This window comes from Oncorhynchus gorbuscha, linkage group LG06 (genome assembly GCF_021184085.1).
Source record: "Oncorhynchus gorbuscha isolate QuinsamMale2020 ecotype Even-year linkage group LG06, OgorEven_v1.0, whole genome shotgun sequence".
Taxonomy (NCBI): Eukaryota; Metazoa; Chordata; class Actinopteri; order Salmoniformes; family Salmonidae; genus Oncorhynchus; species Oncorhynchus gorbuscha.
Window position 1 is genome coordinate 6,851,883 of NC_060178.1, and position 27,397 is coordinate 6,879,279.

A 27,397-nucleotide genomic window follows, 5' to 3' on the forward strand; every position below is an offset into this window, starting at 1 on the left:
TCCGTTCCAGCCATTACTATGAGCCCATCCTTCCCATTGAAGGTGCCACCAGCCGCCTGTTGGAGTGTGTCATTTGTCCAGTCTTACCCCCAGTTGAACCCTGACAGACTTGGAGCAAGTGGTGCCTGTGGTTCCACACGGTATGTTCTCTGTGATCACCATGAATTTGTCCTGGACAGGCCGGTTCCCACATTTGTTCTTAAAGAGAGACAGAGGGAGAGAGTACTTTAGAAACCAAATGAGACTTTTGCCATTTAAATGATTAGTTGGTAATATAGAAGACAATAGCAGTACTATTATACAAACATATTTTTTTGTAGAAAAACACATCACAATTGAATTGAAATGTATTGCATTGTATTGAAATGTCCTGATAAGCATTAATTACCTGGACAGCCACATAGCCACATTTTCCTTGGAAGCCATACGTGCGCTCATCAAAGGTTTTGTAATGGCCACTGCCGTAGATGGTACAGGTTCCTGGGCACTTCTTATCTGTGCACTCCCATTTCCCACTCTTACAGGTGCTACATGTGTACAGTATGAGAGACACCAAGTCAAAAATCCTCTTCAAATACAATCCTGATCACATTAGCTAGAGAGGATGAAGGAAGCCCTCATCTCGTGTCATGAAATCTCATTCCATTTCATTTTCACCTCCATTCCTTTTTATATGGTATTGTTTCATATAACGTCATCGTTTTTGATCAGAAAGTAACATATAACCATAAAACCTGAATAACTCACCAAGTGTTACATCCGTTTGGGATCTGTTTTCCTGGGGCGTAGAGGAATCCGTCATGGCTGCATGGGCATTCATGTTTATTCACACACATGCCTTTCCCATCCTCCCACAGACTCGTGGGACACTTGCACCCAGACTCACACTCTGCGGAGAACTGTGATCAAGGAGAGAGACGGGAATTAAATAAAGAAGTCAACCCTTAGGTCAGGTACTAATGGAAGTCAACAAGTCAACTCACACAGTCCATGAAATCCGGGTTCCTACAGCTCCGTGTACACTGTACTCCCAGGTCATTGGAGCAGTTCAAGAACACCTTCGGCGACTGGCAGGCTGTAACAGAACCAGTTTCATTATTATTACACAATAAGTTGTCAAATTAGATCTGGGTTCAAATACTATCTTTCAAATACTTCCAGGGCCGGTTTAAAACAGATTTAAGCCTAGTCCTGGACTCAAGTAATTGAAATGATCTCTCATATAGTATTAGAACCCAAGTCTAGGTACAATACTGTATACATCAGAGGATTAATAGGATATGAATAGCAAGGGGACACAGAAAGACTACTTACTACTCTCTGAACGGGGGACACAGAAAGGCTACTTACTACTCTCTGAACGGGGGACACAGAAAGGCTACTTACTACTCTCTGAACGGGGGACACAGAAAGGCTACTTACTACTCTCTGAACAGGCTACTTACTACTCTCTGGGGGGACATAGAAAGGCTACTTACTACTCTCTGAACGGGGGACACAGAAAGGCTACTTACTACTCTCTGAACGGGGGACACAGAAAGGCTACTTACTACTCTCTGAACGGGGGACAGAAAGGCTACTTACTACTCTCTGAACGGGGGACACAGAAAGGCTACTCTGAACAGGGGGACACAGAAACTACTCTCTGAACGGGGGACACAGAAAGGCTACTTACTACTCTCTGAACGGGGGGGACACTCTCTGAACGGGGGACAGAAAGGCTACTTACTACTCTCTGAACGGGGGACACAGAAAGGCTACTTACTACTCTCTCTACTCTCTGAACGGGGGACACAGAAAGGCTACTTACTACTCTCTGAACGGGGGACACAGAAAGGCTACTCTCTTACTACTACTCTCTGAACGGGGGACACAGAAAGGCTACTTACTACTCTCTGAACGGGGGACACAGAAAGGCTACTTACTACTCTCTGAACGGGGGACACAGAAAGGCTACTTACTACTCTCTGAACGGGGGACACAGAAAGGCTACTTACTACTCTCTGAACGGGGGACACAGAAAGGCTACTTACTACTCTCTGAACGGGGGACACAGAAAACGGGGGACACAGAAAGGCTACTTACTACTCTCTGAACGGGGGACACAGAAAGGCTACTTACTACTACTCTCTGAACTGGGGGACACAGAAAGGCTACTTACTACTCTCTGAACTGGGGGACACAGAAAGGCTACTTACTACTCTCTGAACGGGGGACACAGAAAGGCTACTTACTACTCTCTGAACGGGGGACACAGAAAGGCTACTTACTACTCTCTGAACGGGGACACAGAAAGGGACTGAACGGGGACACAGAAAGGCTACTTACTACTCTCTGAACGGGGGACACAGAAAGGCTACTTACTACTCTCTGAACGGGGGACACAGAAAGGCTACTTACTACTCTCTGAACGCATCTTCCAGGAACGGCAGTGAAGCTTCCCATTGTTGCAGACACTAGAAGAACGCACATGATGCCAAGAGATATTTTAATATTGGAGTAACATTGCAGGACACTGTACTTTTTATATTAGCAGGTAATATGACAAATTTGCTGCTTTGGTAGGTAGGTAAATTAGGTAAATAAGTAGATGGGTAGGTAGGTAGGTAAGTAGTCACTTAAATAGGTAGCTAGACACTTTATTAGATGGAAACAGTCTCTCACCAGTGTTCCTCCTGAATGTTGATGGACTTTCCAGGCTTGATGTGGACCCCGTTGTGGAAGCAGGGGCATTTGTCCATGGGTACACAGGTGCCCCTGTCATCCATGTAGAGTCCATCCGGGCAAGAACAACCATCCACGGGGAGGAAGTCATTGGTACAACCCTGGCTTTTGCTGGCCAGGGAGCTACAGGTCAGCTGACATCTCTGGAGCTGGTCAGAGTAGGTCTGAGACGCTGGGCAGTTACCAATGTATTTGTCTGTTTGTAGGGAAATATGGAAAGTGTTGGATAAAGTTAAGATTGGCAGTGTTGGAAGACTTTACTAAAGGCTCTATTTTACTCCAGGAAGGAAGAGGATTAAGTAAGTAAGTGTTGTTAACCTGTTTGGGATAGGGGGTGGTATTTTCATGTCAGGATGAAAAGAGTGCCCAAAGAAAACTGCTTGCTACCCAGGCCCAGAAGCTAGGATATGCATATAATTGGTTTTGGATAGAAAACACTCTAAAGTTTCTAAAACTGTTAAAATTACGTCTGTGAGTATAACAGAGCTTATTTGGCAGGCGAAACCCCGAGGACAAACCATCCAGGAATCTTTGTTGTTGTTGAGGTGACCATGTTTTTAATTGGATTTCTATGGGAATCTACATTTCTGAGGGATCTGGTTGCAGTTCCTAGGGCTTCCACTAGATGTCAACAGTCTTTAGAAATTGGTTGATGATTTATTTTGAGTAATGAAGAAGTATGGCTGTTCAGAACGACAGTCGAGTCTGGTATACAGTTGTGTTTGGGGAGCGCGACCTGGCGCTCGCTCCACTTTCATTTTTATCCACGATTGAACGCGGTTTATTCCGTCTTAAATTTGATCAATTATTTACAGTATAAAGTACCTAAAGTTGTATTGGGAAAGTTGTTTGAAATGTTTGGACCAAGAATACAGGTAACTTATTCGATAATGTGTAGTCATATTGGGCGAGTTGGAACTGGTGTTTTTCTGAATCATACGCGCAAAATAAATGGACATTTTGGAGAAATAACGACGGAATTAATAGAAAAAAAGGACCATTTGTGATGTTTATGGGACATATTGGAGTGCCAACAGAAGAAGATCTTCAAAGGTAATGCATTAATTATATCGTTATTTCTGAGTTTTGTGTCGTGCCTGGCGGGTTGAAATATGACTGTCGTGTTTGTTTGATGGGGTGCTGTCCTCAGATAATAGCATGGTTTGCTTTCGCCGTAAAGCCTTTTTGACATCTGACACAGTGGCTGGATTAACAAGAAGTTCAACTTTAATTTGGTGTATTACCTTGTGATTGTATCAAAGTTAAATATTTCTAATAATTTCTTTTGAATTTCGCGCTCTGCAATTTCACATCCACAACCGTTTGACCGGGCACCGCAATTTCCCCTGAGTAGGGGAATTTGTCAGGGTTACCCCATGTCTCCCCTACTTTTTGCAATGGCAGTGGAATCCGCCAAGGTTGTCCCCTGTCTCCCATAGTTTTAGCGATGGCATTAGAACCATTTGCAGAATATCAGTGAACATTTCATTGGTAGTCAGGAGAGGCTTATACTGTCATCTCCTTTCACCAATATACGACAAGACATAAATATGAGAAGTGTAAATCACTTACCACACACGTTCTCTCTCCAGCCTGACAGGACCACTCCCTTGGTAGCACAGTCTCGCACATAAGAGGAGAAGACGGCACACAGGCAGTCTTCACTCTTCTCACAGTTGCAGCTAGCGTACGTGCATCGCTGCAGAAAATATCAAGTTGAAGTAAATGTTCCATACGTAATAAATATATAACAAATCCCATTTGCCAGAGCTTTCACATGACAAACAGTATTAGAAACAGCATTAAAAACAGTAAGAAAGTTCAGGACAAATATGTATAATTGTGAGCATTCCAAACCAGATGTAACTCAATGAAATGTAACAGTTACAGTTATAGTAAATGTATTACCTTGTAGTAAAGCTCGGGGTCCACCATGGCATGGCACTTGGCAAAAGTGCTGTCAGAACTTCTTAGCATGGAGCACCAATGTTTAGCATAGTTCTCTGAGTAAACAGAACATGGTAAGAGTTCAAACATGTCTGATACAGTATAAACTGCTGCTTCCTGCATCGATTTGAATCCAACGACATGATACTGCGGTTGTTGACATAAACTTTTATGAAATACTTATGTTCTGCTTTTCATTGAGTTATGTAAGGGTTAACCTTCAATTAAAGAGTTAGTGAAGAGGGCTTACCATTCTCCACGCTGAGGGAGCAGGGGTCGTCCAGCCTCTCCTCTCTGTCTCTGCAGGTAGGATTAGCCTTCCAGGAGTTCCCAAATGAAGAGGCTGTTCCCTCCACCATACCCTGGGGGGTCTTCATGTCATCGGACAGAACCTTGTTGAAGTTCCCACACAGACCTAGAAGAAATAGAAACAGTAATCAACACCCTATAAACTATTACCAAACAGTAATCAACACCCTATAAACTATTACCAAACAGAAATCACCACCATATAAACTATTACCAAACAGTAATCAACACCCTATAAACTATTACCAAACAGTAATCAACACCCTATAAACTATTACCAAACAGTAATCAACACCCTATAAACTATTACCAAACAGTAATCAACACCCTATAAACTATTACCAAACAGTAATCAACACCATATAAACTATTACCAAACAGTAATCAACACCCTATAAACTATTACCAAACAGAAATCACCACCATATAAACTATTACCAAACAGAAATCAACACCATATAAACTATTACCAAACAGAAATCACCACCATATAAACTATTACCAAACAGTAATCACCACCATATAAACTATTACCAAACAGAAATCAACACCATATAAACTATTACCAAACAGTAATCAACACCCTATAAACTATTACCAAACAGTAATCAACACCCTATAAACTATTACCAAACAGTAATCAACACCATATAAACTATTACCAAACAGTAATCAACACCCTATAAACTATTACCAAACAGAAATCACCACCATATAAACTATTACCAAACAGAAATCAACACCATATAAACTATTACCAAACAGAAATCACCACCATATAAACTATTACCAAACAGTAATCACCACCATATAAACTATTACCAAACAGAAATCAACACCATATAAACTATTACCAAACAGAAATCAACAACATTTTTGTACTTTCTTGCTGTTTTTACTATTTTAATGAGCCCTGATGATTAAGATTACCAATGTTTATTATATTTACATAAAGTAGAATTTAAACTCCGTATTTAACTGATATCTGCTCACCTTCAGAGCTATATGCCTACAGCTTGGGAGTTAACTTACCTTGTGTCTTGGTCTTGTAGCTCTCGTCCAGGGTGACATAGACCTGCATGATAGGGACCAGCTGGATCTGAACCTGCAGCCCAAAGCTGGTCTGGAGCATCACGTGGAAGGACGAGGGCTTGAACACACTGATGTCAGCTATGGGAAGGAAAACAAATAGACTGATGTCAGCTGGGAACAAGACTGAAAGAGCTCCTGCTGAGACAGAGGTTGTCCTAATATAGACACCGTACACTAATGTCAGCTGGGAACAAGACTGAAAGAGCTCCTGCTGAGACAGAGGTTGTCCTATTAAAGACACCGTACACTAATGTCAGCTGGGAACAAGACTGAAAGAGCTCCTGCTGAGACAGAGGTTGTCCTAATAAAGACACCGTACACTAATGTCAGCTGGGAACAAGACTGAAAGAGCTCCTGCTGAGACAGAGGTTGTCCTAATAAAGACACCGTACACTAATGTCAGCTGGGAACAAGACTGAAAGAGCTCCTGCTGAGACAGAGGTTGTCCTAATATAGACACCGTACACTAATGTCAGCTGGGAACAAGACTGAAAGAGCTCCTGCTGAGACAGAGGTTGTCCTAATATAGACACCGTACACTAATGTCAGCTGGGAACAATTTTTTATTTTTTTTAAATCTATTTAATCCCACTAAAAATGACTGTACTTATTACTGTGTCAATAGCTTTGGAAGTACCGTGTAATAATAACTAGAATTAGGCGTGTATAATCTTTACTATAAACTGGGTGGTTCTAGCCCTCAATGCTGATTGGCTGACAGATGTGGTATATCAGACGGGGTGACAAACCATTTAGTTTTACTGCTCTAATTATGTTGGCGACCAGTTCATAACAGCAGTAAGGCACCTTGGGGGATTGTAGTATATGGCCAATGTACCATTGGGGGATTGTAGTATATGGCCAATGTACCATTGGGGGATTGTAGTATATGGCCAATGTACCATTGGGGGATTGTAGTATATGGCCAATGTACCATTGGGGGATTGTAGTATATGGCCAATGTACCATTGGGGGATTGTAGTATATGGCCAATGTACCATTGGTAAGGGAAGTTGTGTCGCGCCCAAGAACAGCCATTAGCCATGGTATATTGGCCATATATCACACCCCCTCAGGCATTATTGTTAATTCGTCCATGTCCCACCTGTGTTGTAAGGCAGAGTGATCTGTGCATTGTGGCTGACCTTCCCATCGGCGGTGATCACCAAAGCCTGGAAAAGAAAAACAACAGCCACGATCAACTCGTCCTATTCAACACAAGACTAGCTGTGCAGTTTATACATGTAACTTACATGTGAGTACTTATAGTCAGATCCAAAATGATTAGCACCTCTGTTTTCATTCTTTTTCAATACCTCACCCTGCGAGGATAACAACACTGAGCCTTTCTCTACAAGGTTTTAGGAGATTGGAGGACACATTGGGAAGTATCTTAGACCATTCCTCCCATACAGACCAGTGGAAGCACTACAGCCCCAAAACATCAAAGATCCACCACCATTTTATACAGCAGGAATCAGGCTCTGTTTTGATCCTCCTTTTTGACACCAAACCCACCATTGGTGTGTCTTTGGCCAAAGAGATTCATTTAATAGTCTTTCTTGGTCATCTTTATCAAGGATGCCTTTTAATTTGGACCTGACTGTAAATACACAGAGATGGTGTATAATGTACATGTTCAAGTGTATGTGTCAAATCTCCGTCTTTTAATGAAGGAAATACTCACGTTGTTTCTATCATTGTTTAGCAAGACCACAACACTCTTGAGGCAAGTGTCAAACTTCTGTCTTATACAGGGAACCAGCTGGACCAGTACAGTGAACTTTGGACTGGCTTCATTCTGAAACAGAGAAGGGAAAACAAAAACAAAAATGATGAGAAAACGTTGTGACATATAAAATGTCATCCACTTCTCATCTAGATTGTCTCTCCAGAAAAGTACAGTGTAATTGTCAGTTACCTTGCTTTCCACCTTGGCTAAGGGGTAGTAACAGTCCCCATGGAAGGTGAACGCTTTCCCATCGAAGGTCGTCACGTGTGAACCCTCCTCAACGGCACATGTAGCAGGGCTGGGCAGACTTTTACAGGACCACTGACCATGATGACAGACACTGAATCACAGACACAGACACAGAACCCATGATGAAGTCATTTACAGGACCACTGACCATGATGACAGACACTGAATCACAGACACAGACACACAGACACAGAACACACAATGAAGTCATTTACAGGATAAACCAAGTACCCTCAGTTACGACGTCTGTCTTAATGTAACTTGTTATTTTAACAGTACAGTACTTTACATTGAGCACTTTAAGTCTAAACCTTTGACTCACCATTCCTCACGGTCCTGTCTGAATACTTCTCCAGAGTTGTAAACCTTGTCATGTTTGCACTGACACTGGTCCTGAGTGACACACCCCTCTTTGAGATGTCATCAAACACAGTCCCTACAGAGTGGTGAAAACAGACATGTTACTAACACAGTCCCTACAGAGTGGTGAAAACAGACATGTTACTAACACAGTCCCTACAGAGTGGTGAAAACAGACATGTTACTAACACAGTCCCTACAGAGTGGTGAAAACAGACATGTTACTAACACAGTCCCTACAGAGTGGTGAAAACAGACATGTTACTAACACAGTCCCTACAGAGTGGTGAAAACAGACATGTTACTAACACAGTCCCTACAGAGTGGTGAAAACAGACAACGTGTTACTAACACAGTCCCTACAGAGTGGTGAAAACAGACATGTTACTAACACAGTCCCTACAGAGTGGTGAAAACAGACATGTTCTAATCTCTGTCACAGTTATCCCTACAGAGTGGTGAAAACAGACATGTTTACTATACATTGAGGTGTGTTCTAGTCTCTATCATCACTGTTATACTGTTACATTGAGGTGTGTTCTAGATCTCTATCATCACTGTTATACTGATACATTGAGGTGTGTTCTAGATCTCTATCATCACTGTTATACTGATACATTGAGGTGTGTTCTAGATCTCTATCATCACTGTTATACTGATACATTGAGGTGTGTTCTAGATCTCTATCATCACTGTTATACTGATACATTGAGGTGTGTTCTAGTTCCATATCATCAGTGTTATACTGATACATTGAGGTGTGTTCTAGATCTCATATCATCACTGTTATACTGATACATTGAGGTGTGTTCTAGTTCCATATCATCAGTGTTATACTGATACATTGAGGTGTGTTCTGGTTAAAGGCTGACCTTGAGGGCAGAAGCAGCCATCCATCAGGTGTTCTTCACACAGTGAGCTGGTGTCTGAGTGGGTACAGGTATCCATGCAGGGAGAGCCACTCTCCAGATAGACCATGTTGAACGGGCACTGCTTGTCTAAGAAAACAAAGGAAATAAGTTATAGTGCACTTCATTATTATATGTAAATGTGTATATATGTATATTTATTTCTTTTTTAAGACATTTGTGTCATCTGAAGCTGACTATGGACCATAAAATAGTTATTGTTTGCATGTGAGTTTTTGATCAACAACTCTACTGTCATCCAGTAAATGTGTTCCTGAACACCCAGACAGTTATTGAGATGTCCCATTACCACAGAAGGATGTTGTTCTCCAGTGGGGTGGCTGTCCCCCGGCGTGGGAGCACTGTCTGGAGTACTCTGCCAGGGTGCTGCAGACACAGAAGCTATCAGAAGTGTTGCTGCAGCCACACAGGTCCTGAACACAGGCCTGGATGTAGGGCTCAGGGTTCACGACCGCACCACAGGAGCTCCACAACGGCGAGCGCAGGAGCTGGTCACACTGGGCATGCTGAGGAGGAAGGAGGAGGAAGAGGAGGAAGTGGTGAATGAGGAGAAGGTATAGGTGAATGACGAGGGAGAGGAGGTGGAGGAGGAAGAGGTGGAGGAGGAGGGAGAGGAGGAGGAGTGAGAGAGGAGGAATAGAAGGAGTGGGAGAGGAGGAATAGAAGGAGTGGGAGAGGAGGAGGAGGGAAAGGAGGAGGAGGAGTGGTAGAGGAGGAGGAGGGAAAGGAGGAGGAAGTAGAGTTAGAGGTGGAGGAGGAGGGGAAGGAGGAGGAAGTAGAGTTAGAGGTGGAGGAGGAGGGGAAGGAGGAGGAAGTAGAGTTAGAGGTGGAGGAGGAGGGGAAGGAGGAGGAGGAAGAGGAGGATGTGGTAGAGGTGGAAGAGGAGGAGGAGGGGAAGGTGGAGGTGGAGGAGGTGGAGGGAGAAGAGGTGGAAGGGAGGGAGAGAAGGAGTAGGGGAGGAGGAGGAGGAGTAGGAGAGGATGAGGAAGAGGTTATGGAGGAAGAGGGAGAAGAGAAGGAGGAGGAGGTTGTTAGTTGCAATACGAATAATATTATGCCAGATCTGAAGTTAATTGTCAAATACATCAATAGAATGAAGTGAAGTGAAACACTGTAGTCTACTTGTCAGGCTGAACAGACTGGAGGTAGAACTTACAAACTCCTTGCATGTGTCCTCTTTAGGCTGAATGTCTGCAGGTTCATCTTCCTCTTCCTCTTCATAGGGGTCTTCACAGTCCTCGTTGGGCCTGTGGACCTTCTGTCTGTTTCCAAACTCAATGGGGCTCACTTTACGACCTGCACGGAAATAAAACCATGTCATCCTTCATCAATAAGAGATTAGAAACGCATATAAATGTGTATAAATGTATATTAATGAACTTACAACCTGTGTGAAATTATAATGATGTTACTTGATGTAAGAATATAAAACAGTCACTTAGAATATATTAATAAATATCATGGTAATAATAACAACTAAATAAGTCATTATAAATAGTTAGATAAATGCTTACAAAGTCGTTATAAGTGACTATACATGTAATGAATGATAATATTAGCCACTTGGAATGTATTGATTATACTTAACACCGTAAAACCTTACAGGAATAAGCTATTATAAATACTTGTACATATTAATATAAATGATTATAAGTGTGTCATAAATGACTATACATGTTATAATGTTCATGACTCGTGATGCTAATCATTGTTATAAATGCTCACCGTTATGAACAAACTCATTGTGGACTGGAAGGCCATTGAAGTCTCCACAGAGACCACAGGTACGGTTGGTGTACTCTGTGTCCAGCTCCACCTAACGCAAACAGTGATGGGTCAACTATGTTCTAAGGTAGACTCAGAGAAATGCCGTTGCCACGGGCAGCAGCACAGATATTGAGATGAGATACAAGACTTCACTCTCACACAGTCACACACGTGGTATCAGTCCATGTGCACGGGTTCGTTTTACACCGTTCACTGTTTAATGACAGCAGTCAAATTCAGTGAACTTATTGATTCTTACAAAGCGAATAAATAAATAGACTTCTGAATGCATTCTTCTAAGTAACGTTTTGATTCTTATAAAAGCTTACCATGACAGCATCTTCTCCGTTCCACATGACAACCAGGCCAACCTTGGAGTAGAGTTTGGTGTAAACTGCATTCCTCTCCAGTTGGACTCCTCCATTGTAGTACGGCAGAGTTACACTGGGAATAAAGACGGAGAACATAATTAATGATAGAGACGACATAGAAATGTACCAACGTGTCAATTAACAGCAAACAGACACAAAATACAGTTAAATCCTTTGAATTCAAAATGGAATCCCTGAAAATATGTCAAAGTACTGTCTCAGATGGGAATAGGGAACAGCATAAAATACATTCATTACTTTTCACAGAGAGGAAATGTTAGACAGACAGACAGACAGACAGACAGACAGACAGACAGACAGACAGACAGACAGACAGACAGACAGACAGACAGACAGACAGACAGACAGACAGACAGACAGACAGACAGACAGACAGACAGACAGACAGACAGACAGACAGACAGACAGACAGACAGGACAGACAGACAGACAGACAGACAGACAGACAGACAGACAGACAGACAGACAGACAGACAGACAGACAGACAGACAGACAGACAGACAGACAGACAGACAGACAGACAGACAGACAGACAGACAGACAGACAGACAGACAGACAGACAGACAGACAGACAGACAGACAGACAGACAGACAGACAGACAGACAGACAGACAGATAGATAGATAGATAGATAGATAGATAGATAGATAGATAGATAGATAGATAGATAGATAGATAGATAGATAGATAGATAGATCTCAGTGTGAAGTCCCTGATGAATTAGAGGACACATAACATAAAACATTTGTGGAAAACGTACATTTCTCCATTGACCGCGACCTGAGTCTTGGTCAGGTGGAAGACCAGGTCGTTGATAGTGACCACTACGTGTTTGACCGTAGGGTTCCCCTCAGCCTCAGTAGCCTCGTTCCTCTTCAGGTGCACAGAGAACTCCTGGTAGGACTCAGAGTGGCAGTCGGAGGCCAGGTTGTATTCACACGTCCCTGGGAACTGGTACACGTCTCCATCGAAGGTCTTGAAGTGCTCTCTGCCCCAGGTGCTGCAGATGCTGTTCACATGGTTGGACTGGCGCGCTGAGGAGACGAAAACAGAAAACGTTACCCACTTTAAATGTATGGAATCAGAAAGAGACACAATTTATAACTTTGCTGTAAACTGTAAATAATGCACCATGTATTTCAAAATAATTGTGAATCAAGATATTAAAACATATGACACTCCTAGACAAACTGCAGATTTGCTCCAACCAAAACTGTTCATAATAACAAAATGTGTCTGTTCTTAACTCGAAATAGATAGAAACGTAATCTAACGCCATCTCTATACAGTATCTATTTCTATGTTTGACTGTTTGTCTTTGTCTGCATAGATCAAAATAAATCACTGCTATTTCCAAAATGATCGTGTATCGTCTTACCTTTCCTGGCTTTCACCTGGATGGCGCTCGTTAGTGTCAGAGCGAGAACACACAACCACAGAGTTGTCCACCCCATAGTTAGTGTCCAGGTGAAGTGGGCTTCAGGTAAAAGTGTAGAGTGCTGCTTGACGGCCTCCTTTATAATGGCATTGTTTAATCTGTGTCTGTCAGTTCACACCCATCAGAAGGAGGATGTCAGACATCTTTATTGAGACATGGTAAACATGTCTATTGACAGGGACAGATTACCGACTGGCCAATCAGATAACATAAGAACATGCCATAAGTCATTGCAAAATTTGAAGAATTGCAGGAAATTAGCTTTAAAACAGCAACATTTTCTCTTCGTTGCCAAGAGGGGTGGGGTTCTCTAAAATGTTATTGTACAGTGCCCCAGATTTGGGTTTATTCCAGCCCTGTCTAAGGAAATTCAACCACTTTCAGAAGTCCCCTTTACTATCTATTATTTCCTTTATTCTGAATGTAAAAGTTAAAACATTTATAAAGCAATGTTTTTAACTTTGGACTTGAAATAAATCCTATATATTCATAATGGAGACAGTGTCGTGCCTCCTCCAATGATGCATCATTTGATTATTTAAGGTATAGCACCTCTTAGAAAACAAGGTCATGTTTTTAAAAACTTTACCTTTATTTAACTAGGCAAGTCAGTTAAGAACAAATACCTTGTCAGCTCAGGGATTTGAACTTGCAACCTTCAGGTCACTAGTCCAACACTCTAACCACTAGGCTACCTTCAGGTCACTAGTCCAACACTCTAACCACTAGGCTACCTTCAGGTCACTAGTCCAACACTCTAACCACTAGGCTACCTTCAGGTCACTAGTCCAACACTCTAACCACTAGGCTACCTTCAGGTCACTAGTCCAACACTCTGACCACTAGGCTACCTTCAGGTCACTAGTCCAACACTCTAACCACTAGGCTACCTTCAGGTCACTAGTCCAACACTCTAACCACTAGGCTACCTTCAGGTCACTAGTCCAACACTCTAACCACTAGGCTACCTTCAGGTCACTAGTCCAACACTCTAACCACTAGGCTACCTTCAGGTCACTAGTCCAACACTCTAACCACTAGGCTACCTTCAGGTCACTAGTCCAACACTCTAACCACTAGGCTACCTTCAGGTCACTAGTCCAACACTCTAACCACTAGGCTACCTTCAGGTCACTAGTCCAACACTCTAACCACTAGGCTACCTTCAGGTCACTAGTCCAACACTCTAACCACTAGGCTACCTTCAGGTCACTAGTCCAACACTCTAACCACTAGGCTACCTTCAGGTCACTAGTCCAACACTCTAACCACTAGGCTACCTTCAGGTCACTAGTCCAACACTCTAACCACTAGGCTACCTTCAGGTCACTAGTCCAACACTCTAACCACTAGGCTACCTTCAGGTCACTAGTCCAACACTCTAACCACTAGGCAACCTTCAGGTCACTAGTCCAACACTCTAACCACTAGGCTACCTTCAGGTCACTAGTCCAACACTCTAACCACTAGGCACCTAGGCTACCTTCAGGTCACTAGTCCAACACTCTAACCACTAGGCTACCTTCAGGTCACTAGTCCAACACTCTAACCACTAGGCTACCTTCAGGTCACTAGTCCAACACTCTAACCACTAGGCTACCTTCAGGTCACTAGTCCAACACTCTGACCACTAGGCTACCTTCAGGTCACTAGTCCAACACTCTAACCACTAGGCTACCTTCAGGTCACTAGTCCAACACTCTAACCACTAGGCTACCTTCAGGTCACTAGTCCAACACTCTAACCACTAGGCTACCTTCAGGTCACTAGTCCAACACTCTAACCACTAGGCTACCTTCAGGTCACTAGTCCAACACTCTAACCACTAGGCTACCTTCAGGTCACTAGTCCAACACTCTAACCACTAGGCTACCTTCAGGTCACTAGTCCAACACTCTAACCACTAGGCTACCTTCAGGTCACTAGTCCAACACTCTAACCACTAGGCTACCTTCAGGTCACTAGTCCAACACTCTAACCACTAGGCTACCTTCAGGTCACTAGTCCAACACTCTAACCACTAGGCTACCTTCAGGTCACTAGTCCAACACTCTAACCACTAGGCTACCTTCAGGTCACTAGTCCAACACTCTAACCACTAGGCTACCTTCAGGTCACTAGTCCAACACTCTAACCACTAGGCTACCTTCAGGTCACTAGTCCAACACTCTAACCACTAGGCTACCTTCAGGTCACAAGTCCAACACTCTAACCACTAGGCTACCTTCAGGTCACTAGTCCAACACTCTAACCACTAGGCAACCTTCAGGTCACTAGTCCAACACTCTAACCACTAGGCTACCTTCAGGTCACTAGTCCAACACTCTAACCACTAGGCTACCTTCAGGTCATTAGTCCAACACTCTAACCACTAGGCTACCTTCAGGTCACTAGTCCAACACTCTAACCACTAGGCAACCTTCAGGTCACTAGTCCAACACTCTAACCACTAGGCTACCTTCAGGTCACTAGTCCAACACTCTAACCACTAGGCTACCTGCCGCCTCTACACTCTAACCACTAGGCTACCTTCAGGTCACTAGTCCAACACTCTAACCACTAGGCTACCTTCAGGTCACTAGTCCAACACTCTAACCACTAGGCTACCTTCAGGTCACTAGTCCAACACTCTAACCACTAGGCTACCTTCAGGTCACTAGTCCAACACTCTAACCACTAGGCTACCTGCCGCCTCTACACTCTAACCACTAGGCTACCCTGCCACCTCTACACTCTAACCACTAGGCTACCCTGCCGCCTCTACACTCTAACCACTAGGCTACCCTGCCACCTCTACACTCTAACCACTAGGCTACCCTACCGCCTCTACACTCTAACCACTAGGCTACCTGCCTCCTCTACACTCTAACCACTAGGCTACCCTGCCATCTCTACACTCTAACCACTAGGCTACCTGCCACCTCTACACTCTAACCACTAGGCTACCCTACCGCCTCTACACTCTAACCACTAGGCTACCTGCCTCCTCTACACTCTAACCACTAGGCTACCCTGCCACCTCTACACTCTAACCACTAGGCTACCCTGCCACCTCTACACTCTAACCACTAGGCTACCCTGCCGTCTAGAACCTAAAAGGGTTGTTCGGCGGTCAAATCAAATCAAATCAAATGTATTTATGTAGTTCTTCTTAAATCAGCTGATATCTCAAAGTGCTGTACAGAAACCCAGCCTAAAACCCCAAACAGCAAGCAATGCAGGTGTAGAAGCACGGTGGTTAGGAAAAACTCCCTAGAAACCGAGGAAGAAACCTAGAGAGGTACCAGGCTATGATAATAATAATCACAGTAGTTGTTGAGGGTGCAACAAGTCAGCCCCTCAGGAGTAAATGTCAGTTGGCTTTTCATAGCCGATCATTAAAAGTATCTCTACCGCTCCTGCTGTCTCTAGAGAGTTTAAAACAGCAAGTCTGGGACAGGTAGCACGTCCGGTGAAATCAAATCAAATCAAATCAAATCAAATTTAATTTGTCACATACACATGGTTAGCAGATGTTAATGCGAGTGTAGCGAAATGCTTGTGCTTCTAGTTCCGACAATGCAGTGATAACCAACAAGTAATCTAACTAACAATTCCAAAACTACTGTCTTATACACAGTGTAAGGGGATAAAGAACATGTACATAAGGATATATGAATGAGTGATGGTACAGAGCAGCATACAGTAGATGGTATCGAGTACAGTATATACATATGAGATGAGTGTGTAGACAAAGTAAACAAAGTGGCATAGTTAAAGTGGCTAGTGATACATGTGTTACATAAGGATGCAGTCGATGATGTAGAGTACAGTATATACATATGCATATGAGATGAATAATGTAGGGTAAGTAACATTATATAAGGTAGCATTGTTTAAAGTGGCTAGTGATATATTTACATCATTTCCCATCAATTCCCATTATTAAAATGGCTGGAGTTGGGTCAGTGTCAATGACAGTGTGTTGGCAGCAGCCACTCAATGTTAGTGGTGGCTGTTTAACAGTCTGATGGCCTTGAGATAGAAGCTGTTTTTCAGTCTCTCGGTCCCAGCTTTGATGCACCTGTACTGACCTCGCCTTCTGGATGATAGCGGGGTGAACAGGCAGTGGTTCGGGTGGTTGATGTCCTTGATGATCTTTATGGACTTCCTGTAACAACGGGTGGTGTAGGTGTCCTGGAGGGCAGGTAGTTTGCCCCCGGTGATGCGTTGTGCAGTCCTCACTACCCTCTGGAGAGCCTTACGGTTGAAGGCGGAGCAGTTGCCGTACCAGGCGGTGATACAGCCCGCCAGGATGCTCTCGATTGTGCATCTGTAGAAGTTTGTGAGTGCTTTTGGTGACAAGCCGAATTTCTTCAGCCTCCTGAGGTTGAATAGGCGCTGCTGCGCCTTCTTCACGACGCTGTCAGTGTGAGTGGACCAATTCAGTTTGTCTGTGATGTGTATGCCGAGGAACATAAAACTAGCTACCCTCTCCACTACTGTTCCATCGATGTGGATAGGGGGGTGTTCCCTCTGCTGTTTCCTGAAGTCCACAATCATCTCCTTAGTTTTGTTGACGTTGAGTGTGAGGTTATTTTCCTGACACCACACTCCGAGGGCCCTCACCTCCTCCCTGTAGGCCGTCTCGTCGTTGTTGGTAATCAAGCCTACCACTGTTGTGTCGTCCGCAAACTTGATGATTGAGTTGGAGGCGTGCGTGGCCACGCAGTCGTGGGTGAACAGGGAGTACAGGAGAGGGCTCAGAACGCACCCTTGTGGGGCCCCCGTGTTGAGGGGTCAGGGTTCAATAGCCGCAGGCAGAACAGTTGAAACTGGAGCAGCAGCACGGCCAGGTGGACTGGGGACAGTAAGGAGTCATCATACCAGGTAGTCCTGAGGCATGGTCCTAGGGCTCAGGTCCTCCAAGAGAGAGAAAGAAAGAATTAGAGAGAGCATACTTAAAATCACACAGGACACCGGATAAGACAGGGGAAATACTCCAGATTTAACAGACTGACCCTAGCCCCCCGACACATAAACTACTGCAGCAGAAATACTGGAGCCTGGGTCAGGAGGGGTCAGAGGGGTCAGGGGACACTGTGGCCCATTTGATGATACCCCCGGACAGGGCCTAACAGGCTGGATATAACCCCACCGACTTTGCCAAAGGAGAACCCCCACACCACTAGAGGGATATCTTCAACCACCAACTTACCATCCTGAGACAAGGCCGAGTATAGCCCACAAAGATCTCCGCCAAGGCACAACCCAAAGGGGGGCGCCAACCCAGACAGGAAGATCACGTCAGTGACTCAACCCACTCAAGTGACTTACCCCTCCTAGGGACGGCATGGAAGAGCACCAGTAAGCCAGTGACTCAGTCCCTGTAACAGAGAATCCCAGTGGAAAGAGGGGAACCGGCCAGGCAGAGACAGCAAGGGCGGTTCGTTGCTCCAGAGCCTTTCTGTTCAACTTCACACTCCTGGGCCAGACTACACTCAATCATATTACCTACTGAAGAGATGAGTCTTCAGTAAAGACTTAACAGGAAGCCAGTGTAGGGAGGCACTGGAGTAATATGATCAAATTTGGGGGTTCTAGTCAAGATTCTAGCAGCCGTATTTAGCACTAACTGAAGTTTATTTAGTGCTTTATCCGGGTAGCCGGAAAGTAGAGCATTGCACAGCCAAAGGCCCCATAGGACTTTCAAGGAAAAGGGGGATACCTAGTCATTCAAGTGAAATGTGTCTTCTGCATTTAACCCAACCCCTCTAAAACAGAGAGGTGCGGGACGCTGCCATAACATCCACATCTTCGGCGCCGGGGAATTGTGGGTGAACCACCTTGCTCAGGGTCAGAACGACAGGTTTTTACCTTGTCAGCTCGTGGATTGGTTGCTGGCCCAATACTCGATCCACTAGGCTACCCAGTTGTTTGAGCATAAAACAATAATGAAAACGCAACAATATTGTGTGAATGTGGACATTATTTGGAGTAAATAGCCTAATACCCATTATAAGGTTGACCCTTTTTACATTGTCCTATTCAGCAACAATGCTGGATGGGTAACCAGGCCGACCCGGTACATATCAGCTACACTTGACTCATTTGGGCCCTACAGTAAGAGTTGTTTTAGCAACCAGCAATCAAACAAGCTAAGCGTCAGTAGGGAGACAAAGTAGAGCCGCAATTCAACGGCTCATCTCAGCTTCACTTGACTCATTTGGGCCCTACAGTAAGAGTTGTTTAAATTCAACGGCTCATCTCAGCTTCACTTGACTCATTTGGACCCTACAGTTTGAATACCACTTAAGAATTGTTTTATCAACCTCCAAAAATACTTCCTACTGGGATTTTCTCATGTATACTCCTGATTGAACCTCTATCAAGTGTAGCTCAGCATCAGTATCACTATTTACATGATCAATATGGATTAATAGCTCAGATTAGAATCATGATCACTTTATTACATCCTCATAATCGTAAACGCCTCGTACTTCCTGTAATCGAAGGTGAATATGTAAACATTACACAGGTTAAGAGCACTTCAACCGTTCAGTTTAAACTGTGTACTGATGCATGTACCAGTATGCTTGAGGCTTGGATGACGCCAGTGAAAGGACGTGCCTGAGGCCTGAATGACACCCTAGTCACTATTTAGTACACTACTTTTGACCAGGCCCCATAGGCCTCTAGTTTAAAGTATACTATATAGGTAATAGGGATCCATTTGGGAGGTAGCCAGTCTCTGTCCCCCAGCAGCAGCAGCAGCTCAGTAGAAGGGTTCTATCAGGGATATATAAGAGTCATCTAGACATGGATCAGGGTTTTGTCACCTTCTATCCACCATCTGTCTCTCTGGAAGGAGGAACATCCATTAACAGTGATACATCCTGGTCCTGCCCATGTTCTGAAGAGTTTCAGACCCTTTACAGGCTGGGTGTCAGTCAGTTTCTGCTATCTTGTCAACGCCTTGTCATTCATTGGCACGCTAAAACATGGCAATTTCACAAGATGCAATATGCAGTGCATTCGGAAAGTATTCAGACCCCTTGACTTTTTTCACATTGTGTTACTTTACAGCCTTATTCTATAATGTATTAAATAGTTTTTCCCCCTCATCAATCTACACACAATACCCCAATAATGACAAAGAAAGAACAGGTTTTTAGAAATGTTTGCAAATTTAGTGTTGTGAAGAATGGTCTGCAATGTAGGTACAGTGGTTTGATAAAGAATGATCAAGCGTAAACTGAGTTCACTCTCATGACAGCCACGTTGTATTCCTTCTTTTCCCTTCGCTTGTGGACTTCAATGGACATCAGCTGTATATGACCAGGCGGGAAAAAAAAACGTTCCAACCCAAACCGCTACACACAGCCTACATCGTTGTCACCATATTAGCTAAAGAAATATAATAGTCAGCATAGCTAATATAACTAACGCGATAGTAAACCCTCTACAATCATGCAGTAACGTTAGTGTACAGTCAGTAAGCAGTTACACCGGCGGGACACCGGCGGGCCCTGGTAGCAATAATTTAGTAATACAAAAAGCAACTTGACTACAACTTGACTTGGAAGAGTTTCAGTATTGTGTTGTAAAGTCATAGCCAGCTAGCTAACATAGCATCCCTCTCTTATAGCCAGCTAGCTAACATAGCATCCCTCTGTTATAGCCAGCTAGCTAACATAGCATTCATCTGTTATAGCCAGCTAGCTAACATAGCATTCATCTGTTATAGCCAGCTAGCTAACATATGCGGTGGAGCGCATAGTGTCTCCAGTGCGCGTTCACAGCTCGATGCGCTTCATTCAAGCTCCCAGCATTGGTCGAGCTAGAGTGGGCATCCAGCCAGGAGGGATGGTGCCAGCTCAGCGCGCCTGGCCTCCAGTGTGTGTCTTCTGCCCAGGATATCTGGTCTATCTGCTCTGCGTCCTGTGCCAGCACCCCACATTTGCCGGGCGAAGGTAACCATCCAACCAGGACGGGTTGTGAAGGCTCTACGCTCGAGACCTCCAGTGCGCGTCCACGGCCCAGTGTATCAGAACCAGGCCTCCTGTATATTTTCCAGCCTGGTGAGTCCTGTACTTGTTCCCAGAACCAGGCCTCCTGTATGTCTCCCCAGCCTGGTGAGTCCTGTGCCTGCTCCCAGAACCAGGCCTCCTGTATGTTTCCCCAGCCTGGTAAGCCCTGTGGCAGCTCCACGCACCAGGCTTCCCATACTTCTCCTCACTCCAGTGATGATCCATGGCCCGAAGCCTCCAGTGATGATCCATGGCCCGAAACCTCCAGTGATGATCCATGGCCCGAAGCATTCAGTGATGATCCATGGCACAGAGCCTCCAGTGATGATCCATGGCACAGAGCCTCCAGTGATGATCCATGGCACAGAGCCTCCAGTGATGATCCATGGCACGGAGCCTCCAGTGATGATCCATGGCACGGAGCCTCCAGTGATGATCCATGGCACAGAGCCTCCAGTGATGATCCATGGCACAGAGCCTCCAGTGATGATCCATGGCACAGAGCCTCCAGTGATGATCCATGGCACAGAGCCTCCAGTGATGATCCATGGCACAGCGCCACTAGTGATGATCCATGGCACGAAGCCTCCAGTGATGAGTCATGACACGGAGCCTCCAGTGATGATCCATGGCACAGAGCCTCCAGTGATGATCCATGGCACAGAGCCTCCAGTGATGATCCATGGCACAGCGCCACTAGTGATGATCCATGGCACGAAGCCTCCAGTGATGAGTCATGACACGGAGCCTCCAGATACGGGCTCCAGTCTGGAGCCTCCAGCGACGGTCCCCAGTCCGGGGCCCACAGAGAGGGTCCCCAGTCCGGGATCAGCGACAAGGGTCCCTGCACCAGCGCCGCCGCCAAAGTGGGGTGAGCCACAGGTGGAGCGGGGACTATTGTATTTCTATGTTTTGGCCGGGTATGGTTCTCAATCAGGGACAGCTGTCTATTGTAGGCAGCCTTTTTCCCTTTTGTGATTGTGGGAAGTTGTCTTTGTTAGGGGCACTATAGCCCTTGTAAGCTTCACGGTCGTTCCTTTGTTTCTTGTTTTGTTGGCAACATTATAAATAAAGAAATGAACGCTCACCACGCTGCACCTTGGTCTCATTCCGACAACGGCCGTGACAGATGTTTCATTATGTAATTATGGGACGATGTTTCATTACGTCAGGAGCCGTTATGTTTGTTGTTATGTTTGTTGTTAGCATATATTATTATTATTATATATTATTATATATTATTATTATTATATATTATTATATTATTATATTATTATATTATTATTATTATTATTATATTATGTTTGTTGTTATGTTTACATTTACATTAAAAGCGTCTGCTAAATGGCATATATTATTATTATTATATATTATTATATATTATTATTATTATATATTATTATATTATTATATTATTATATTATTATTATTATTATTATATTATGTTTGTTGTTATGTTTACATTTACATTACATTTACATTTAAGTCATTTAGCAGACGCTCTTATCCAGAGCGACTTACAAATTGGTGCATTCACCTTATGACATCCAGTGGGACAGTCACTTAACAATAGTGCATCTAAAACTTAGGGGGGGGTGGGGTGAGAGGGATTACTTATCCTATCCTAGGTATTCCTTAAAGAGGTGGGGTTTCAGGTGTCTCCGGAAGGTGGTGATTGACTCCGCTGTCCTGGCGTCGTGAGGGAGTTTGTTCCACCATTGGGGGCCAGGGCAGCGAACAGTTTTGACTGGGCTGAGCGGGAGCTGTACTTCCTCAGTGGTAGGGAGGCGAGCAGGCCAGAGGTGGATGAACGCAGTGCCCTTGTTTGGGTGTAGGGCCTGATCAGAGCCTGGAGGTACTGAGGTGCCGTTCCCCTCACAGCTCCGTAGGCAAGCACCATGGTCTTGTAGCGGATGCGAGCTTCAACTGGAAGCCAGTGGAGAGAGCGGAGGAGCGGGGTGACGTGAGAGAACTTGGGAAGGTTGAACACCAGACGGGCTGCGGCGTTCTGGATGAGTTGAAGGGGTTTAATGGCACAGGCAGGGAGCCCAGCCAACAGCGAGTTGCAGTAATCCAGACGGGAGATGACAAGTGCCTGGATGAGGACCTGCGCCGCTTCCTGTGTGAGGCAGGGTCGTACTCTGCGGATGTTGTAGAGCATGAACCTACAGGAACGGGCCACCGCCTTGATGTTGGTTGAGAACGACAGGGTGTTGTCCAGGATCACGCCAAGGTTCTTGGCGCTCTGGGAGGAGGACACAATGGAGTATGTTCACAGTTTTGTGTTGATTTTATGTTTTGTTTAATTTAACCCACATATGCTGAGAGTTTCAATTTCCCGAACATAACTATATTTTCATATCTTATCCAAACAGTCACTTATTAATGAATTTGACCGCATCAGTCTCATTACTGAACGTCGTAAACCCTTGGATATCTGCACAAACCCTAGCATAGAATCATGAATATACAAATTGGCTTAATTATTTATTTACTAACTAACTTAGTTAATCACAGAATTGCTTAAACACACACACAAATAGTCACACATTGGTCACTACATGGTCCTTCTGTAGCTCAGTTGGTAGAGCATGGCGCTTGTAACGCCAGGGTAGTGGGTTCGATCCCCGGGACCACCCATACGTAGAATGTATGCACACATGACTGTAAGTCGCTTTGGATAAAAGCGTCTGCTAAATGGCATATATTATTATATTATGATACAAAGAAAAAGTCCCTAGTGGACGAAACCGATATGACAGCTTGGTAGACAAAGGAAAGGGGATGGGGATTGCTCAAGATCGGGAAACTCAAAGCTGATAACTCATAGAAATGCCTAATTCATTGAACATGAACAACCACTCATTTGAAAATAAATTGCAATTTACATATTCCCGAGTATATGTTTTGGCTGTCCCTCTCTGCGATCGCCGGGATCCGTCTGCTGGATAGTCAGTCGACAGAGAGCCTCTGGTTTGTCCACCAGAAATCAAAGTCGTAGGTTGTTAGAATGGATACTTCAGAGTACCATTCGGGAATGTTCTTAAGGTTTGGATGCGTTTACCAGACTAAAGTATTTAAACAGCTGCAGTCTGAATAATTGTTCTTTCGTTTGTAGATTTCTTTGTCATTTCAATGTGGGTACCTTGTCCCTGCGTTTTTGACTCTTGTAGAGTTGCCAACCATTTCAACATGTAGCTACCGCTACCGCAGAAGTGGTTTTATACTTAGTAGAAGAAGGGGGTCTTCCATGACACCTGCTGTAATGGCTGGGCTAATGGGGGGTGTGACCACTGACCAGTTAAACTATATATGAAAAGCCATACTCTCATTTAGAAGGCTAACATCACATTTCATCTTTTCACAAATAGTTTCATATTTAATCATATCTTTTTCACAACATTTACATGTAAACCCCATAACTGAAAGATGTACACAACCAGAGACACAGTAATGTGTGTTTCCTGTCCTTCATGAGATCACAAGATGAAACACACTCGACATGACTGTCCCTTAAGTGTCCCTTAAGACCCCTCCCACATTCTCAAAAATATAAATATTGTTGAATTATTTAAACTTTTGATGTCCAGGTGTCTCCCTGTGTTCCACAGTTTACATTCCAATCTCGAACACTACTGAGCATAGGGGCAGCGTATTTTATGACCGCCATAAAACAGACGACTTCCCGCTCTCCCCCTCTACGAGAGAGAGCACACTGTAGAGCAGACCCACTTTCACCTGATCCTTCAGATCGTCACAGTTAAACAGCAGCCACCCTTTGCCTTGATGAGAGCTTTGCACACTCTTGGCATTCTCATAACCAGCTTCACCTGGAATGCTTTTCCAACACTCTTGAAAGAGTTCCCACATATGCTGAGCACTTGTTGGCTGCTTTTCTTTCACTCTGTGGTCCAACTCATCCCAAACCGCTGGGTGATTGTGGAGGCCAAGTCATCTGATACAGCACTCCATCACTCTCCTTCTTGGTCAAATAGCCCTTACACAGCCTGGAGGTGTGTTGGATCATTGTCCTGTTGAAAAACAAATGATGTTCCCACTAAGCGCCAACCAGATGGGATGGCGTATCGCTGCAGAATGCTGTGGTAGCCGTGCTGCTTAAGTGTGTCTTGAAATCTAAATAAATCACTGACAGTGTCACCAGTAAAGCACGCCCACACCATAACACCTCCTCCTCCATGCTTCACGTTGGGAACAACACTTGCAGAGATCATCCGTTCACCTACTCTGCATCTCACAAAGACAAGCCGGTAGGATCCAAAAATCTCAAATTTGGACTCATCAGACCAAAGGACAGATTTCCACAGCAGAGGTAACGCTGGGTCTTCCTCTCCTGTGGCTGTCCTCATGAGAGACAGTTAACTCTAATGAACTTATCCTCTGCAACAGAGGTAACTCTGGGTCTTCCTCTCCTGTGGCTGTCCTCATGAGAGCCAGTTTCATCATAGCACTTGATGGTTTGTGTGATAGCACTTGAAGAAACTTTCAAAGTTCTTGAAATTCTCAGAATTGGCTGACCTTCATGTTTTAAAGAAATTATGGACTGTCATTTCACTTTGCTTATTTGAGCTGTTCTTGACATAATATGGGACTTGGTCTTTCACTAAATTGGGCTATCTTCTGTGTACCACCCCTACCTTGTCAAAACACAACTGATGGGCTCAAACACATTAAGAAGGAAAGAAATTCCACAAATGGACTTTTAACAAGGCACACCTGTTAATTGAACACATTCCAGGTGACTACCTCATGAAGCTGGTTGGGAGAATGCCAAGAGTGTGCCAAGAGTGTGCCAAGACGTCATCAAGGAAAAGGGTGACTACTTTGAAGATTCTCAAATCTAAAATACATTTTGATTTGTTTAACACTTTTTTGGTTACTAAATGATTCCATGTTATTTCATGGTAGAAAATAGTACAAATAAAGAAAAACCCTTGAATGAGAAGGCGTTTCCGAACTTTTGACTGGTACTGTAGTGCTGGGTGTTGGAAACTGCCTTGACGGCTGGACTGAAATGGTAGCAGAAGGTGACTATTGGAACTGTTGTTGCACACATATCGAGATGATGCTGTGTACTATTTTGCGCAAAATCCCTAAATGTTTGATCGAGGGTTAACACGGTCAATTTGATGTGCGAGTCGTGAACATCATCCGTAGAATCGACAGTTTTCCTTCAAAATAAAAGTCCCCCAATTACTTCCCATGGAAACTGATGCAAACGGATAGCAATAGTGGAATCCTGCCACAATTGGACTATATAATACTAAACAAGGTTGGAATGTTATATAAATACAACAAAATACAATAAAACAAGTAATAGTTCATTTGAGCATAACGCCAAAAACCACAAGTAATCATGACTGTAAGTTGATAAAGCGTCTGCTAAATGGCATATATTATTATTATTATTATAAATCACACTGTGGATGTAGTGTATTAGAATTCAGAATTACATTATGGGCATACTTATATGCACTGTACAGCCTTACCTCTGCATCTTCGGTTAATGAAATGGGGTATCAGCCTACACATTCACAATTCTGAGAGTTCCCAGAAATATCGTAGCTCTTATTGTGGAACCTTAACTGGGGGAAATCACCTCACTATTCTGCCTATTTCGTGTCTTAAACGTTCATATTTCAATGTCCAGGCTTAAAACAAAATTAAATAGGGTAGATCAGATTTAATATTGCAGATAGATTTTGGTTTCCATCAATGTAATTGTCTGCATCATTTTCAATCCCCATATATATATTTTTTGAAAATATTGTGACGCACATCAGGTTAGCCAGCAGGGGGAGACTCGTCAAAGGCCTGGTGACAGACGGAGTCTACATCACGAGGCGATGGCTCCCTCTGCTGGACGTGCCAGGTCACGACGGGCTCTCCAGCCAGGACTAATTGGGGCTGATTACTCAGCAGCTGAACGAGTCGCGTAAAGCTGCCAGAATGTCAGCACACACGAGAGCGGGGACTGGGGGACAGTCATGCGCATTACCAGAGATAACAGAGGGAGCTCGGTTTTGTTCCCCAACAGGAAACAGCAAGATTCCCGTAACCCAGGAGACGGAATCTCCTGGAGGAGACGTGTTATTTGTTTTTTTGTTTGTTATTTAATAAACGGTCTTGAAACCCAGCTAATACAACTCTGTCTGATCTGTGTAAACGTCTTGACCAAACCCCCAGGTCTGACACAATATATTTATACAGATATTTATATTATATATATATATAATTAGGGGAGGGGTGGTCTCTGAACCCTACCACCCCTCCCCTAATTGGAGTGGAGTAAACTAATGGACAACAACACTTCTACTTCCAGCTTATTCATACTATAAACATTTTAGAGACACGGTATATTGTACAATAATGCTATTTAATGCCACCCTACAGCTCCGTTCAACTCCTACAATCTGTCTCTTAACACCA

General features: G+C 44.0%; 1 protein-coding gene across 1 annotated transcript in view; it reads right to left on the reverse strand.

Annotated features, from left to right (window-relative positions):
• The window catches only part of LOC124037375 (mucin-2-like), a 31,782-nt gene extending 18,755 nt beyond the window's left edge, over nucleotides 1–13,027 (reverse strand). Inside the window, 22 exon segments of the mRNA XM_046352078.1 lie at nucleotides 88–198; nucleotides 389–527; nucleotides 748–899; nucleotides 984–1,075; nucleotides 2,401–2,456; nucleotides 2,665–2,920; nucleotides 4,297–4,423; nucleotides 4,633–4,727; nucleotides 4,922–5,086; nucleotides 6,013–6,150; nucleotides 7,178–7,244; nucleotides 7,760–7,873; nucleotides 7,994–8,144; nucleotides 8,376–8,463; nucleotides 8,466–8,489; nucleotides 9,286–9,411; nucleotides 9,632–9,848; nucleotides 10,499–10,638; nucleotides 11,068–11,158; nucleotides 11,439–11,553; nucleotides 12,264–12,537; nucleotides 12,882–13,027. Coding sequence (XP_046208034.1) covers nucleotides 88–198; nucleotides 389–527; nucleotides 748–899; nucleotides 984–1,075; nucleotides 2,401–2,456; nucleotides 2,665–2,920; nucleotides 4,297–4,423; nucleotides 4,633–4,727; nucleotides 4,922–5,086; nucleotides 6,013–6,150; nucleotides 7,178–7,244; nucleotides 7,760–7,873; nucleotides 7,994–8,144; nucleotides 8,376–8,463; nucleotides 8,466–8,489; nucleotides 9,286–9,411; nucleotides 9,632–9,848; nucleotides 10,499–10,638; nucleotides 11,068–11,158; nucleotides 11,439–11,553; nucleotides 12,264–12,537; nucleotides 12,882–12,957 — 2,814 coding nt within the window. The 5' untranslated portion in view covers nucleotides 12,958–13,027.
• Nucleotides 13,028–27,397: the final 14,370 nt, after the last annotated feature.